This window comes from Helicoverpa zea, chromosome 6 (assembly GCF_022581195.2).
Source record: "Helicoverpa zea isolate HzStark_Cry1AcR chromosome 6, ilHelZeax1.1, whole genome shotgun sequence".
NCBI lineage: Eukaryota > Metazoa > Arthropoda > Insecta > Lepidoptera > Noctuidae > Helicoverpa > Helicoverpa zea.
In genome coordinates this window covers 7,020,709-7,036,283 of record NC_061457.1, presented here as the reverse complement: position 1 = coordinate 7,036,283, position 15,575 = coordinate 7,020,709, and the positions used below count along the sequence as shown (strand labels likewise).

At 40.5% G+C, this 15,575-nt stretch overlaps 1 protein-coding gene across 1 annotated transcript in view; it reads left to right on the top strand.

Moving 5' to 3' along the window:
• LOC124631053 overlaps nucleotides 1-15,575 on the top strand; it is a 97,541-nt gene that overhangs the window by 16,393 nt on the left and 65,573 nt on the right. Inside the window, exons 8-27 of the mRNA XM_047165175.1 lie at nucleotides 70-319; nucleotides 804-1,069; nucleotides 1,141-1,876; nucleotides 1,968-3,140; nucleotides 3,219-3,428; nucleotides 3,507-3,800; nucleotides 3,890-6,877; nucleotides 6,996-7,664; nucleotides 7,764-8,474; nucleotides 8,562-8,753; nucleotides 8,843-9,025; nucleotides 9,215-9,346; nucleotides 9,436-10,156; nucleotides 10,288-10,463; nucleotides 10,628-11,536; nucleotides 11,867-12,004; nucleotides 12,721-13,494; nucleotides 14,386-14,529; nucleotides 14,720-14,794; nucleotides 14,940-15,017. Of these exons, the coding sequence (XP_047021131.1) occupies nucleotides 70-319; nucleotides 804-1,069; nucleotides 1,141-1,876; nucleotides 1,968-3,140; nucleotides 3,219-3,428; nucleotides 3,507-3,800; nucleotides 3,890-6,877; nucleotides 6,996-7,664; nucleotides 7,764-8,474; nucleotides 8,562-8,753; nucleotides 8,843-9,025; nucleotides 9,215-9,346; nucleotides 9,436-10,156; nucleotides 10,288-10,463; nucleotides 10,628-11,536; nucleotides 11,867-12,004; nucleotides 12,721-13,494; nucleotides 14,386-14,529; nucleotides 14,720-14,794; nucleotides 14,940-15,017 (10,819 nt within the window). The remainder of the gene's footprint in view (nucleotides 1-69; nucleotides 320-803; nucleotides 1,070-1,140; nucleotides 1,877-1,967; nucleotides 3,141-3,218; nucleotides 3,429-3,506; nucleotides 3,801-3,889; nucleotides 6,878-6,995; nucleotides 7,665-7,763; nucleotides 8,475-8,561; nucleotides 8,754-8,842; nucleotides 9,026-9,214; nucleotides 9,347-9,435; nucleotides 10,157-10,287; nucleotides 10,464-10,627; nucleotides 11,537-11,866; nucleotides 12,005-12,720; nucleotides 13,495-14,385; nucleotides 14,530-14,719; nucleotides 14,795-14,939; nucleotides 15,018-15,575) is intronic.

The following is a 15,575-nucleotide window of genomic DNA, read 5'->3' as shown; positions in this document are numbered from 1 at the left end:
TTTATTATCTTTTTCATTTAAAATCAAACCATGTTATAAAGGGTATAACTGATTTGGTGTGGTACGTAGTGCGTAGATATCGACGAGTGCGCCCAGGAGGGGAGCTGCGGCGTGGGCGCGCTGTGCCGCAACGTGGAGGGCGGCTACGAGTGCAGCTGCCCGCCCGGCTACGAGGGCGAGCCTCGCGTCGCCTGTCGCGATCAGGACGAGTGTGCACACGCCACTTGTGGCATTGGCGCGATTTGCGAGAATCTTCCAGGCGCTTATCGCTGTCTGTGCCCACCAGGTTTTGAAGGCAATCCAGAAGTGCAGTGTATTGGTAAGCCTTTCACTGAAACGCCAGTAGGTGTGACCTAAATAATTCTAACATGTTTTCATTTTCTGTGGTCTAACGCTTTGTGACACTTACATTAACCTAATCGCGTTTAACGTATCGAGCTGAAAACTACCGGACTTGGACGCTCGGTAGCTTCACGCTTTTACTAATTCGAGGCGTTAATATATTCGACAAATAATCGAACTTTTCAGTGAGTCTCTGCATCCGTGTCGTCGGCAACATAATACCTACGACGACCGGGCTCATTTTTGTGTTCCAGTGCATCGAAGGATATGTAAATTCCTTACATAATACAGTATTTTCTTCTTGTATCCCGTGGGATTCACTGTCGCCTTTCGTATCGTCTATGTGTCTATCACTTCCTCTTCGTAGTGGCTGTCGGCGTACCTACTGCGTGCGTGTCTTTAAAACGGGAGAGTGCGCCCGTAGCAGATGTAATTAGAGGTTGCGTTGTTTGTTACACCAGACGTGGATGAATGTAAGAATAGCGAAGCAGTGTGCAGTGAACACGCTATGTGTACCAACACACTTGGCAGCTTCGTGTGCACTTGCAAGCCGGAGTACACAGGAGATGCGCGAGTAGCGGGGGGGTGCCGAGACATCGACGAGTGCGAAACACTTGAGCACCCTTGCGGCACTCACGCCATCTGCGAGAACGCGGTTCCAGGATACAATTGCGTCTGTCCACAAGGTTATAGAGCTCAACCAGACCCACAAGTTGCTTGCGAACAGGTAACATTGACAATTATTATTTCTTAAATTATATCACTTTGTACCAGACTCTAAAACCTTTTTATTTTTAGGTGGACGTAAACACTTTGTGTAAATCAAACTTTGATTGTACCAACAATGCAGAATGCATAGAAAGCCAATGCTTTTGTAAAGAAGGATTCGATGCTCGTGGGTCCGTTTGTATCGATGTGGACGAATGTGCGAAAAACCTTACCATTTGTGGGGAAAATTCACTATGTTTAAATACACCAGGAGGTTTTAATTGTGAATGTATTAACGGATTCGTTGGTGCTCCTCCACGAGTGGCTTGTCGAGCGCCATGTGAAGATGTGAAATGTGGTGATCATTCTTACTGTAAGCCGGATGGAATAGAAGCATACTGTGTTTGTGAAGATGGCTGGACATTTGATCCAACAGATATAGCGGCAGGTTGTGTAGACATCAATGAGTGTGATGCATCAGTTGGACCAGTTGGCCGCTGTGGTAATAATGCACGTTGCACTAACACGCCGGGTAGCTTTACTTGCCAATGTCCAGAAGGATATACCGGTGATGCTTATAAGCAATGTTTAGATATTGACGAATGTCAAATAGAAGGTGCTTGTGGAGTTGGAGCAGATTGCATCAATCGAGATGGATCCTATACTTGCGAATGCCCAGAAGGCAGTTTACCTGACCCAGATCCTAGGATGCGCTGTGTTGAAATTCTAACATGCAAATCTGATAACGATTGTCCCGGTAATGCTGTATGTGATCCAAACTCTAGGTGTCTGTGCCCAGAGCCAAATGTTGGCAATGAATGCAGGCGTAAGTAATTTAATGATAAAGGAATATTTTGTTAACATTTGAAATACTCTTAAACAGGCCGTTAATAGTTTAATACATTTTAATTTTGCAGATCCTTGCGAGGCTTTACAATGTGGAAGTAATTCAGAATGTCTGCTGAATGACCAGATTGCGCAATGTACATGTAGAAGCGGGTTTGCAGGCGACCCGTCATCACCTACTGGTTGTCAAGATATAAATGAATGTATTGATAGCCCTTGTGGACCTGGAGCAGTTTGTAAAAATCTTCCTGGACGTTTCCTATGCGAATGTCCTGGTATGTTCAGCGGCGATCCCTATGTCAATGGCTGTGTTCCCGGAAAAATGCCTATTGAATGCAGTAGTACCAATCCATGCCCTCAGGGTGAACAATGCATTTCACATGACGGAGAAAATGTTTGTGTCTGTACACAAGGTTTTTCGCGTAGCACTGAAACTCTATTATGTGAAGATATTAATGAATGTATTCAACACGGTAGATCTCCATGTGGTCTAAATGCTATTTGTAAGAATTTGCCTGGTAGCTACGAATGCAAATGTCCGGCAGAATACAGTGGAAACCCTTACCATCTCTGTGAAGTTTGTGACGATATAACATGCCAGTGCCAACCGCCATATAAAGTTGTAGATGGTAATTGTGTACTCTCTGGGTGCACAAAAGATAATAAGTGTGGAAAAGGTGCAGAATGTATTGTTATCTCTGATGGAGTGAGCTATTGCGCTTGTCCAGTTGGTTTCTCACAAACGGCTGAAGGATCTTGTGAAGACATAAACGAGTGTACGTCTGGACAATCAGCATGCGGTTTCGGCGCAGAATGTGTAAACACGATTGGCTCGTTCACCTGCAAATGTCCAGCTGGCTATAGCCAAGATACAATGTCCGGACATTGCACACTAAATCAAAAGCGATGCATAAGCGATTCAGATTGCTTCCCAAATGAAAAATGTATTCAGCCTGGAAAATGTGTATGCCCGCCGCCATTTTATTTGGACGTTACAGACGGACAGAAATGTAAAAGTCCATGTGAGAGATTTACTTGCGGCATAAATTCGAAATGTACTCCAAGTGATCCTCCTCGATGCATGTGTATGACAGGTTACGAAGGAGATCCTTACACGGGATGTACAAATATAAATGAATGTCACAGCGCACCATGCGCTTTTGGAGCTATTTGTCACGACCAGAAAGGTGGCTATCGCTGTGAGTGTCCTCCGAATATGGTTGGTGATCCCTATAAAAGCGGATGTGAGTATAACATTTGTGTTCGTTTTCGTAAATTCGTTGATCTAAAATGAAATTTACTTATCACAATTTATTTCTTAGGTGAAGTTGAAGAAATGCCAGCAGAGAAACGTTTATGCCGAGCAGATGAAGATTGCGCGAATACGCTCGCGTGTTTGAACAGCACCTGCCTGTCCCCATGTACCAGTGTCTCATGTGGATTGAATGCTTTCTGTGAAGTAGAAAACCATGCTGCTTGGTGTCGCTGTAACCCAGGCTATACAAAACCTGAAGGTGGCAAATGTATTTCTGGTATGTTTAATTATTTGCTCAATATAATCATTGTAACTTCTTTTTACTTATTGACCTTATGTATATTTGATTTCACAGGATGTGATACATATTCTTGCGCTTCTGGAGCCCAGTGTATAATATCAAAGACTGGGCCGACTTGCGTATGTCCAGAGGGAATGGTTGGAAATCCGTTCCCTGGAGGAGCATGTAGAAGAGATACTTGTGGGCCCGGCTTGCCGTGTGAACAGCCGCTTATGTGTGTGGCGGGTCGTTGCAGACAGAGATGTGAGGGTGTTGTCTGTGGCGTTGGTGCTTCATGTGACCAACAGAGCGGGAAATGTATTTGCAATGCATTTTTTGTTGGAAATCCTGATTTACTTTGCATGCCGCGTAAGTAATAAGACAGTATATCGTTATAATATCCGTTTATTATATTCTCCCATCGCTTTTTATATTTATGGTATTATTATTGTTCACAGCGATTTCTCCACCATCATGTGAACCTGGATGTGGGCAAAATGCACACTGTGTTTACGGCCAAACCAATGCTTGCAAATGCAACAAAGGATTTACTGGAAATCCGTATAAAACGTGCTTACCACGAAGGCAAATAACATGTGCTAAAGCTTCATGTGGTCTAAATGCAGTTTGTCAGCAAACCAGATCACATGTGGAATGTTTATGTCCTCCAGGATACATTGGAAACCCTAACATACAATGTACGGATGTAGATGAATGTGGAAGTAAGCCATGTGGTGAAAACGCAATATGTATAAATACACCGGGAAGTTTTAGTTGTATTTGTAAAAGCCGATACGTTGGAAATCCTTACGAGTTATGTTCACAAGTTTCCATTTCTAAATGCGCCGATGGTACCATATGTACTTGTTCCCATAACGCCACATGTCCTGAGGGATTCATCTGTGAAAAATCGAAATGTGTTGATGTATGTCGTACGATGATGTGTGGACCTAAATCAATCTGTGAAGAAGGCGAGTGTCACTGCCTACCTGGGCATAGTGGCAATCCTAATGATTTACAAAGAGGATGCGTTCCTGATAATAAATGCATGGTAGATGGAGACTGCAAGGATTCAGAAATATGTTTCCAAGTCGCGAAAAATGTTCGGAAATGCGTAGATTCTTGTAGCAAACTGCAGTGTGGTCCAAATTCTCTGTGTATTGGAGCCAACCATCAAGCTCATTGTATATGTGCTGAAGGGTATGTTGGAAAACCCACAGATGTGAAAACGGGTTGCCATTTAATTGTTCAAGAACCTCATGAGCCTAAATGTAATGCAGATAGTGATTGCAAAAAACCTGAGGTTTGTATTTCCGTAGACGGTACAGCGAAGCGCTGTTTTGATTTATGCTCAACTATAGCCTGTAGTGCAAACGAAGTTTGCCGCGTCGTAGAAAATAACCCACTATGTGAATGCAAAGATGGTTTTCTTTGGAATCCTCTAAATTCTAATTGTGAACAGCCCTCAACACCAAATTGTAAGTCTAATGATGATTGCGAGGACAACAAATCTTGTCAAAAAGATGTGCTTGGAGTAAATAAGTGTGATGACAGTTGTTCGTTGTTTACTTGTCCTCAAAATTCAAAGTGTGTAACAATAAATCACAAAAGCCGATGCGAGTGTCTAGCTGGATTTGGAGGAAATCCAAATGATCGTGATGGATGTATAGCTATTAATAAGAATCAATGTTCAGATGATGCGCAATGTAGAGAAAATGAAGTCTGTAAATATGTGGGAGATGTTAAAAAGTGTATTTCTGCATGTCAACAAGTAATATGCGGTCCTAACGCTGTCTGTGTTACTAACAACCACATTGCAAAATGTCAGTGTCCATCAGGTCCGTTTACAGGAAATCCAAATGATTTGGAAAAAGGATGTCAATCTGTGCCTTGCATTTATAACGCAGACTGTCCACCGCACGAATTATGCAATCGTATAACACATTCGTGTATGAATGCTTGCGGGGAAGACTCCTGTGGTGAGAATGCTGTATGCATAGCTGAAAATCACAAAGCAAGTTGTCAATGTCCTAATGGCTACAAGGCCGATCCTATACCCGATGTTAACTGCAAGAAGATAGAAGTTTGCAATCCTAATCCATGTCATTCAACAGCTATCTGTGAACCGAGACACTCATCTTATGTATGCAGATGCCCAACTGGGTATGTAGAAGATTTCAATGGGGGTTGTAGAAGGCAAGATGAATGTTCTAATGGCGATGAAGACTGTCCATTGGAAACAACATGTGTGAATAGACGGTGTGTAAATCCGTGTGATGGTGCCTGTGGAATTAACTCGCTATGTAAAGTAGTAAATAGAAAAGCAATTTGCATGTGTCCTGATGGTTACGAAAATATTAATGGCAATGCGTGCAAGAAAAAGTTACTGATTTGCTCGAGTGAAAGTGACTGCAATGGCGATGTTTGTTCCAATGGTCAGTGCTTTACTGCCTGTAAAAATTCCACGCAATGTGATCCAGGAGAAGCTTGCGCTAAAAACTTCTGCATTACCCAGTGCTCTAAACATACGCAATGTGGCATAGGACAAGCTTGTGTCGGAGGACAATGCTTGATTGGTTGCAGAAGTCAAGAAGACTGCCCAAGCGAAGAGGCTTGTATAAATAACAGGTGTGTCAATCCCTGTTTATCAACAAAAGCATGCGGGCCAAATGCTATTTGTTCAAGAATCAACCATAATACCAAATGCGAGTGCCCGCTTGGATTTCAAGGAACACCAACACCTCAACAAGGATGTGTGAGAAAACCAAGTTCATGCTCGCGTACGTCTGAGTGTCCTCCTGATCACATGTGCATTGGATATCTCTGTCAAGTTCCGTGTCAAGATAATTCTGGATGTGCTATTGGAGAAAAATGTAGCGATAATAGATGTCACAAAATATGTCATTCCAGTAGCAACTGCTTACATGGAGAACATTGTAGTTCCGGCGTATGCATTCCTGGTTGTAAAACGAATTCTGACTGCTTAAGTAATCAGTTATGTAATGGAGGACAATGTCAGTGCCTTCCTGGATTCGAATTATCAAGTGATGAATGTCTAAACATCAATGAATGTGTTGACAGTCCATGCCACCCATCAGCACAATGTGTAGATACCCCAGGCTCTTTCAAGTGCGTCTGCTCAGTTGGCGCCATCGGTGATCCTTATACTAGCGGTTGCTTATTACCAAACCAGTGTAGAAACGATAACCAATGTGAAGATTCACTTGCGTGCATTAGAGGAAAATGTTCGAACCCATGTCAAACTAAAACTTGTGGTCTAAATGCTTTATGTAAGGTTGTTAAACATAGAGTTGCATGTGCCTGTGAGAAAGGCTTCCTGGGAAATCCGTTAGACAAGAAAATTGGCTGCTTCAAGGTGGAATGTATAGATGACCCTGACTGTTCAAGCGACAAATTCTGTAACACAAGGAATAACAAATGTTCTGGTAAGTATTTTAATGTATAAAGAAAACTTTATGCAAATCTATACATGAATTTAACAAACAAACAGGCTAGGTAAGGATAGATTTTTTTAAAAGTATTTATGATGTGTTTTATTTACAGACCAATGCGAAGAAACTTATTGTCAGGGTGGCATTTGTACTATAGAAAATCACAAAGCTCTGTGTACTTGCCCAACAGGGTATGATTTAGTCAACAATGTTTGTGAAGACATAAACGAATGTTCAACTAACCCATGCCCTTTGAATGCAAACTGTGTAAACAATCGAGGATCATATTCATGTAGTTGTGCAAATGGAACTGTACTGGATACAAATACCGGGAATTGCAGATTACCAGGAGAGTGCTTTTCTGACGATGATTGTTCCGATAAAACCAAATGTGAAAACAATTATTGCATTGACCCCTGCGAGAAGTCTTCGCCCTGTGGTGAAAATGCTGAATGCATAGTCGCGAAACATAATCCTATTTGTGAATGTCCTACTGATAGCCAAGGCGATCCCTACAAACAGTGTGTCAAGTTTGAATGTATTAAAGATAGTGATTGTTCATCAGAGGAAGCCTGTGTCAATTATAAGTGTAAAAACTCCTGCAGTATACCTCGAGCATGTGGCAAAAATGCTGACTGTCTTTCAAGGAATCACATTGGTCATTGTTCCTGTTCGTCTGGTTTTACGGGAGACCCTGTACTTGGCTGTGTGCCTATTCAATTCTGTACGGATGACAGCAGGTGTTCATCAGGAACTAAGTGTGTTGACAATTTATGTGTTGGTAAGTGTTAAAAATCAAGATATGAATTTTTACACAAATTAATTTTATTTCTTAAATAGCTGTGTTCCACAACTCATACTAACAATTTGTACTTTGCAGGTGTTTGTAAAAACTCAAGGGATTGCTTGAATGATCAACTCTGTATTCAAGGCACATGTCGAGTTACTTGTAATTCAAATAGCACTTGCCCAGATTTCCAATTTTGCTTAAATAGAATTTGTACTAAAGAAGTACAGTGTACATCCAACGAAGACTGTGATGATGATGAACGGTGTACTGTAGGAAGGAAAGGAGTTCCACAATGCGTTAAAGTTTGTGAAAGACATCCCTGTGGGAGGCAAGCAGTGTGTGTTGGTAAAAATCATCAACCCGCTTGTTCATGTGCGCCAGGCTTTTTCGGAGATGCTCTTCAAGGATGTAAGAGAAAAGAATGTGAGGTGGATACGCAATGCTCTGAGGATAAACAATGCCATCAAAATATGTGTAAAATAGCTTGTCTAGTAGAAAACTCGTGTGGCGAAAATTCCATCTGTTCGTCTGAAAAGCACAACCATGTGTGTTACTGTCAACCTGGTTACACGGGAGACCCAGCAAGGGGCTGTGTTAAAATAAATAGATGTGCGTCTAATCCCTGTGGCAATGGAGCTGAGTGTAAAAACCTTAGAGATAAAGCTCAATGTGCTTGTCCTGTGGGATACGTAGGCAACCCCTATGAAGAGGGTTGTCGTAAGGCACAAGAATGCAGATTTAACCGAGACTGTCCTCCAGTGGCGCGATGCACTGTCGTTGGTGGAATACGAAAATGCACTGGTAAGTCCCTGGCCTTCGAAATTTTATAACAGATTACATTTTCCACGTCACATACTAAAAGATTAAAATAAATCTTATTTTTTATAGATGCATGCGAAACCGTAAAGTGTGGTGCTAATTCTGAGTGTGTTGCTACAAGACACCTTGGTCAATGTAAATGTAAGAGTGGATATGTTGGTAATGCTGCTAGTGATAAAGGTTGTAAGCTTCGAGAAGTATCATGTAATGAAAGAAGCGACTGTGGCGAAGATCAGTACTGTCATAAGGGTCTTTGCAAAAGTAAGGAACACTATATTTATTAGTAAGTAGTGTTAAAATCTAACATGAGAATAAAAACCAATAAAGTATGTTTAATTTCTTCTATATAGGTTTATGCCTCGTGGACGAAGAATGTGGATCAAGTGAGAAATGTTACAATGGACAATGTGTCAACCCTTGTAAAATGGAGAAAGCCTGTGGTTTGAACGCTTTATGTCGAACTGATAACCACGTTGTGCAGTGTAGTTGCCCTCAAAGTTTTACAGGAAATCAAGATATTGAGTGTGTTAGAAGTGAGTATAATGTTTATTTGAAGAACAGTAATCCTATATTTCTATTGGTAGTAGTAAATTGTTTACCTGTAGTAAGGTGGATTCATTCAAAAAGTTACAGCATTTACAAAATAATGAACGTCTGGCAGTCGCTGGCTCTTCAATCTATATAACATTATTTGAATTAACCAAAGTTTTTTTTTGCTTTAGTGCCCAGATTATGTGGTGCGGCAGGTGAATGTGAAGATGACTACATGTGTCAAGATGACATGTGTGTTCCAAAGTGTACATCTGATGAAGAATGTGCTTTGAACGAACGCTGCTCCAAAGGCACTTGCTTGTGTAAGTATCACTATTGGGACTTCATTGTTTTTTGGATTCACACCGTTTGGCTGAAAAGCCAAAAATTATAATTACATATTTTATTTCAGTGACGTGCCGTGTTGACAACGACTGTTTCTTAGGTCATATATGTCTGGGAAATAGCTGTATGTATGGGTGTAGACACGATGAAGATTGTGGACCAGACGAATTTTGCAAAAACAATGTTTGTCAAAATCCCTGTGCAAACGACATAAACCCTTGTGGCCCTAACGCAGTTTGTTCAGTGGTAGATCGCAAAGCTTCATGTACATGCCAAGAAGGTTTAATACCTAACCCAACTCCGAACATAGGTTGTGTCCGAGCTCCATCGTTATCCTGCCGCATGCACACGGACTGTGCTACAGGCTGGAGATGTGAAGACGATCGCTGTCGCCCAGCTTGCACAACTGATGGCTCCCAATGTTTGCAAGGTGAACGATGCGATGCAGGAGTTTGTAGATATGCCTGCACCTCAGATGAACAGTGTTCAGACGAGGAGGTTTGTGATGGTCGCATCTGTGTGACGGGGTGTAGATCTCATTCCGATTGTTCAGATCAGCTAGCCTGTGTATCAGGACAGTGTGTGGACCCTTGTACAGAACCTGCTACTTGCGGAGCTAATGCATTATGTTCGACTAAAGACCATCAACCAGTCTGCACATGTCCGCCGACATTATTTGGAAATCCAAAAACAGTATGCCGAAGAAAAATTTTGCCTTGCGACGAGAACGAGAACTGTCTTGATGGATTTAATTGCTATGGAGGAACATGTCAACCATCATGTAGAGGGTAAGATACATTTTATTCAAATATTTTGCTGCTAGATTTAAACAGACAGCCAAACATTTTACTTACCACTATAAAAATAAGAAATTATGAACTACCTTCAAAGTTAAAAATAACCATTTTTTAATTTACAGTGATAGTGTTTGTTTATCCAACGAAAAGTGTATTCGTGGTATATGCAGAGTTGTATGTAACAGCAACGAAGCGTGCAGCAGAGGCTATATTTGTGATGGCAGAATTTGTAAACAAGGGTGTAGAGATGATAACGAGTGTGACATTAACCAAGCTTGTCTGAATGGACAATGCAAAGGTATGTGATTTTTAAAACTTTATGATTATTTTCACGTTAACACTAGTGGACTTTAATCGCGCATCCCATTCGTAGCCGCGCATAAAATGGAATCCGTTATTTTAAAAGCCCTCAACGTAACATGATATTTGTGCAAATAGTAATAATTTTGTGAATATTTATAGATCCGTGTGGTGAAAATGCAGTCTGCGGAATTTGTTCGGACTGTAAAGTACAAAATCATCGTGCTCAATGTAGTTGCTCGAGCAATTATACCGGCAATCCTCTTGTTGAGTGTAAAAAGAAAGCAATGTTATGTGACGGATTTTGTCCTTGCGATGACAGTGGATATTGTGTCTCACTCTGTGAATCTGACCCGGAATGTCCTTGTGGCGAGAAATGTCTTAATGGAGGTTGTAGGGCTGTTTGTTCAGTAACAAATAAATGTCCCGAAAGACAAATATGTCTAGACAATCTCTGTGTACCTGGGTGTAACTACGATGCGGATTGTGGAGATGATATGATATGCTCTTCAAAACTTTGCGTCAAAGCTTGCCAAGAAGATACTTGTGGTAAAGACGCGGCTTGTTTTGCTATTAAACACCGCGCTATATGCAAATGCCCTAGTGGATTTACCGGCGATCCGTTGGAAGAATGTAAAGCATATGAATGTTCTAACAATGAGGATTGCGATGCTGATGAGAAATGTTCGGAAGGAAAATGTAAAAATGTATGCTTAGGAGCATGTGGGGTGAATGCAATATGTCGTGCACTTAATGGCAATCCACAATGCTCTTGTCCACCTAATTACATTGGCAATGCAAAGGTTGAATGTTCTAAGCCCGCAGCAGGCAGCTGCTTGCGCAACCCCTGTGGGGTGAGTGCTCGCTGTCGTGACTTAGAAGACGGCAACTACGAGTGCACGTGCCCACCTAACTGTGCCGGCAATCCTCATAAACAATGCTTTTGTGGAGCTATGGAACCGTGTGCATATAAATCATGTGGCACCAATGCGGAGTGTCATATCGGTGCACATGGAGAAGCTCAGTGCTTCTGTCCACGTAACTATCCTAACGGTGATCCTAATATAGAATGTAAGTAACGGTGTACTATCAAGTTCCACTTTCTATGACACATTTCTACTTCATTTAATAAATTATTGCAAACTTTAACATCTTCACCCTCAATGAAGAATATGAGGGTCATATAAGATCGTACCCCACGAAGTGGCCTTAAATTAGCGTTTATTTACTACATGACTTGCATTTACATATTTGTTACATGATTTACGTGCAGTTAATACATAGAGAGCTAAAGTTTAATAAAACTATGATAAACTGAGACTGAGAGCTCTATGAGCTTATTTTTATGATAGACTGGACTTTCGTTTGATCATTATTTTATCTGATGTATATTACTTTCAGGTGCCCAAGAACGGAGTGTAGTAGATTGTAGAACAACAGGTTGTGGAATTAATGGGGAATGTTTAAGAGAAGGCGCAGAATTTGTATGTCGATGCATTCCCGGCACAGAAGGCCAGGCTGATGTCGAATGCCACACCAGTGAGTAGATACTATAAAACTTAGTTCGTTGACACCATGTAAAAATGCACTTGTACAGGCTATCTGTACTGACATATTCAAGAAATAGGCGAATTCATGATTCAGGAGTCATCTTGATCGAATATTTGAATGATGATTAATATCTGCATTGTACTATACCTACGTTTAGATACTTATTGTATACAAACATTACATTAGGACTTCTGCCACATATTTGTATATACAAATGGTATTTAAGTGGGATTAAGTTCATTCATAGAGTAGGTATGGGTGCCAAAGGAAGTTTATATTGATTAATTTTGAATTATCACAGCAGATTGAAATTTGAAGATTTTTATTATACTTTAACTTGCAAACATCCTTAGGAACCCTTTTGATGAAGGAATGATTCTAATTACCTATATCTAATAAAAATAAATACTTTGTGTACAAATATGTTTGCCCATAAATGGTTGATGCATTAACATATCTGTACGTAACGGTATGTTTAATTAGTGGAAGCATTCTCACCGTTCGTGCTTAAGTTATCAAACGTCAGTAACATTTTGTTCGGCTTCATGTACATATCGCTTGTATTATAATATTCCGTTATATACATACCTCTCGTCATAAACTATCAGTTTCAAAAAGCATGCACTGTCTCGTGAGAAAGTTTCCTCTTCGCGGCTGAAGGTACCGCTCTTTCGACTCTGCTTTCTTCTTTCACATCTTCCTAGGTATCGAATGTACGAGCGACAAGGACTGCCCAGTAGACAGAGCGTGTTTGAGCCTACACTGTGTGGACCCCTGCACGGTGCGCGGAGTGTGTGGAGAAGACGCCCTTTGTGTAACCTTGATGCACAAGGCGCAGTGCTCATGCCCGCAGTGCTATACTGGGCAGCCACGCATATCATGCCGCCTCGACCCTTCTTGCAAGTCCACGGATGAACATAACACAACCTTCACCTGTTCCGAAACTAAGTCGTGCCCATCAAAACTAGCCTGCGATCTCAGTACTAATCAATGCCGCAATCCTTGCCTTGGATATCAAAATTGTAGACGAAATCAGAAATGTGAAGTTCGGGATCATAGACCTATATGTGTATGTCGGAATGGATTTGCCTTGAACGAAAAAGGAGAATTAACTTGTGCACCCGAACATGCAGAATGCACAAGAGACGAACAGTGTCCGTCGAATGCGGCCTGTCGTAATTCCAAGTGTGTGAATCCGTGCCAAGCGTCTGTAGAGCCCATGTGTCCCAAGGGCAAACAGTGTGAAGTAGTAGATCACCGCGCTATGTGCGTATGTGTCGAGGAATGTAACCCAACATTATCAATTTGCTTGAGAGATAGCGGCTGTCCAAGTAACTTGGCATGCAGAGATTTTCAATGCAAGGACCCATGTAATGGCGCTTGTGGTGGAGCTCCATGCTCAGTAGAAGACCACCACCCAGTTTGCAAGTTTTGCCCTAGTGGATTCACACACGATGAAAAACATGGCTGCGTTAAAGGTAATTCCAAAGTGAACAAAAAGTATTAGTGTATCTACATTTAGTATATTAGAGTCTTATATGAATCTTAATAATCTTGTTGTTCTTCATTATTACAGGATTTTTTTATAGTTTCTACTTTCATGCGGTTCTTTTTCTATCTTTGTTTTCTATTGTTTCTAGCATGTTCATATATATCTTACTCCACAGTATGATCTTCTTCTGCATAAGGTAGTTTTTCTTGCATGTTTTTTCGTAGTGTACATACTACTCATATTGAATTAATTTCACACTCATTTTGGTAGTGGTTGCTCTAATTTAATTTATTCTTAACGCTTTTAACGCTTTGGCATTAATACTTTATGCAACAAAACCGCCACGAGACAGAGTTTGCAGAATTATTTAGAATGCCTACTACACACTACTTATGTACGTATCTATTTAATTATAATGTGTGAATTTACCATTACTTGTACCTCTGAAATTAATTAGTTTCTGTTGTAAAGGGAAAAAATGGATTGCAAATCCCTTTTACTTAACATCTTAAACAAAAGCCATTTATTACGGTATTTGTGTCTTTGACATGTGTTTGTATAATTGTTAACCCAACTTATTTGAGATCTGTTTATAATCATAGTGACTATGCCTAAATTTCTAAATTGAACAATTAAAAATTAGGAATAGAAGATCTGATTTCAATATTTCTTTGTCAAAATATCTTGCCCGCTAAATATTTAGTTTGGCAATGTGTTAAATTAACTGTAGCCCTTGATTTCATTAAAAGTTCACAATTTCAATAATGAAAGTTGAATTATCTTAACTTTGGTTTAGACACCATGAATTTAATAACAGGTGTGAAAATATGTATGTTACACGATTTTCAATGCATTGAGGCCATTGTTTGATGTGCAGCGACAGAGTGCGGCGGGCACGAGCACTGTGCGCCTACGTTGGCGTGCATCGGCGGCCGCTGCGCTGATCCGTGCGCGCGCGGAGGCCCGTGTCTTAACGGCCAACACTGCGCTGTCGTCGATCACCAACCTGTTTGCTCAAAGGGTATGCTTTCAATACATCTTTTGCCACAAATACATAATATATCTAACAAATACCCATGCTAAGGTGAAATCAATGCTTTATTATTATGATTACATTGATTTACAAGCTTTATTATCAAACGTTGCTTCAACTAATCCCTTGTTCTTCTTCATCAAAAAAGAAATTACATTAATTTAAAATATTTGTTTAGTTTGTCAGTGCCAAACATCATCAGACTGCGCAAGATATCCAAATACATTTTGTGACGGCTGCGCTTGTATTCGGGGTACGTTACAGAACATCTCCATGAAAAGCTTTATATATAACATTATGTTACAATCACATTTATTTATTTATCAATATCGATAACTATATTAAAGCTCAGTTTCCCCATCAATCGTTCGGCTAAGAATCTGCTTTTTCTACAGAAGAACGTCATCCCTCCACGAACTGCGCTCACTGTCGGCCAGGAGTCCCTTGCGACCCATTCTCCGGTGCCTGCATGGAAAGTAAGTGCTATGTACATAATTTCACAAAGCATAAATCATGCTACTTAAGCAGTTAACATTGCTAATTTAAGATAAGCTATTTGTGATATGCGGTATTGAATCGTACTCATAATACGAATCAGCCTTCTGTACCTCTCGTAAATGCTATTTTCACATAATGTTTCGTGGACTTTGGCTGTAATACTTGCAAGTCTGCAACTACTATTTTTTATTATGTGAATAGCAAAACTAACTCCAGATGAACTGGTCATTGCTATAATTTTAGTTTATCTACCATTTGTCCGATAAAACGCCACACAGTACTGGCTACGATATCTCGGCAGACCCGGCAGGCAATTCTTAATACGTTTACTACGAAACACTTTGAGACAGTGTTAGTTGCACAGGACTTTTTATTTATTTGACACCACGACACGGCTTTAGGCTTAGAGACCGAAACTACAATCCTCAATGAATATGTAATATTTGATTATGTTACGAGCAATTCTAGTATTTCTGTAATTAATCTAAGTCTGTAAGTATAACTCACCTATTGAAAATACTGGCACACTTCTTTAC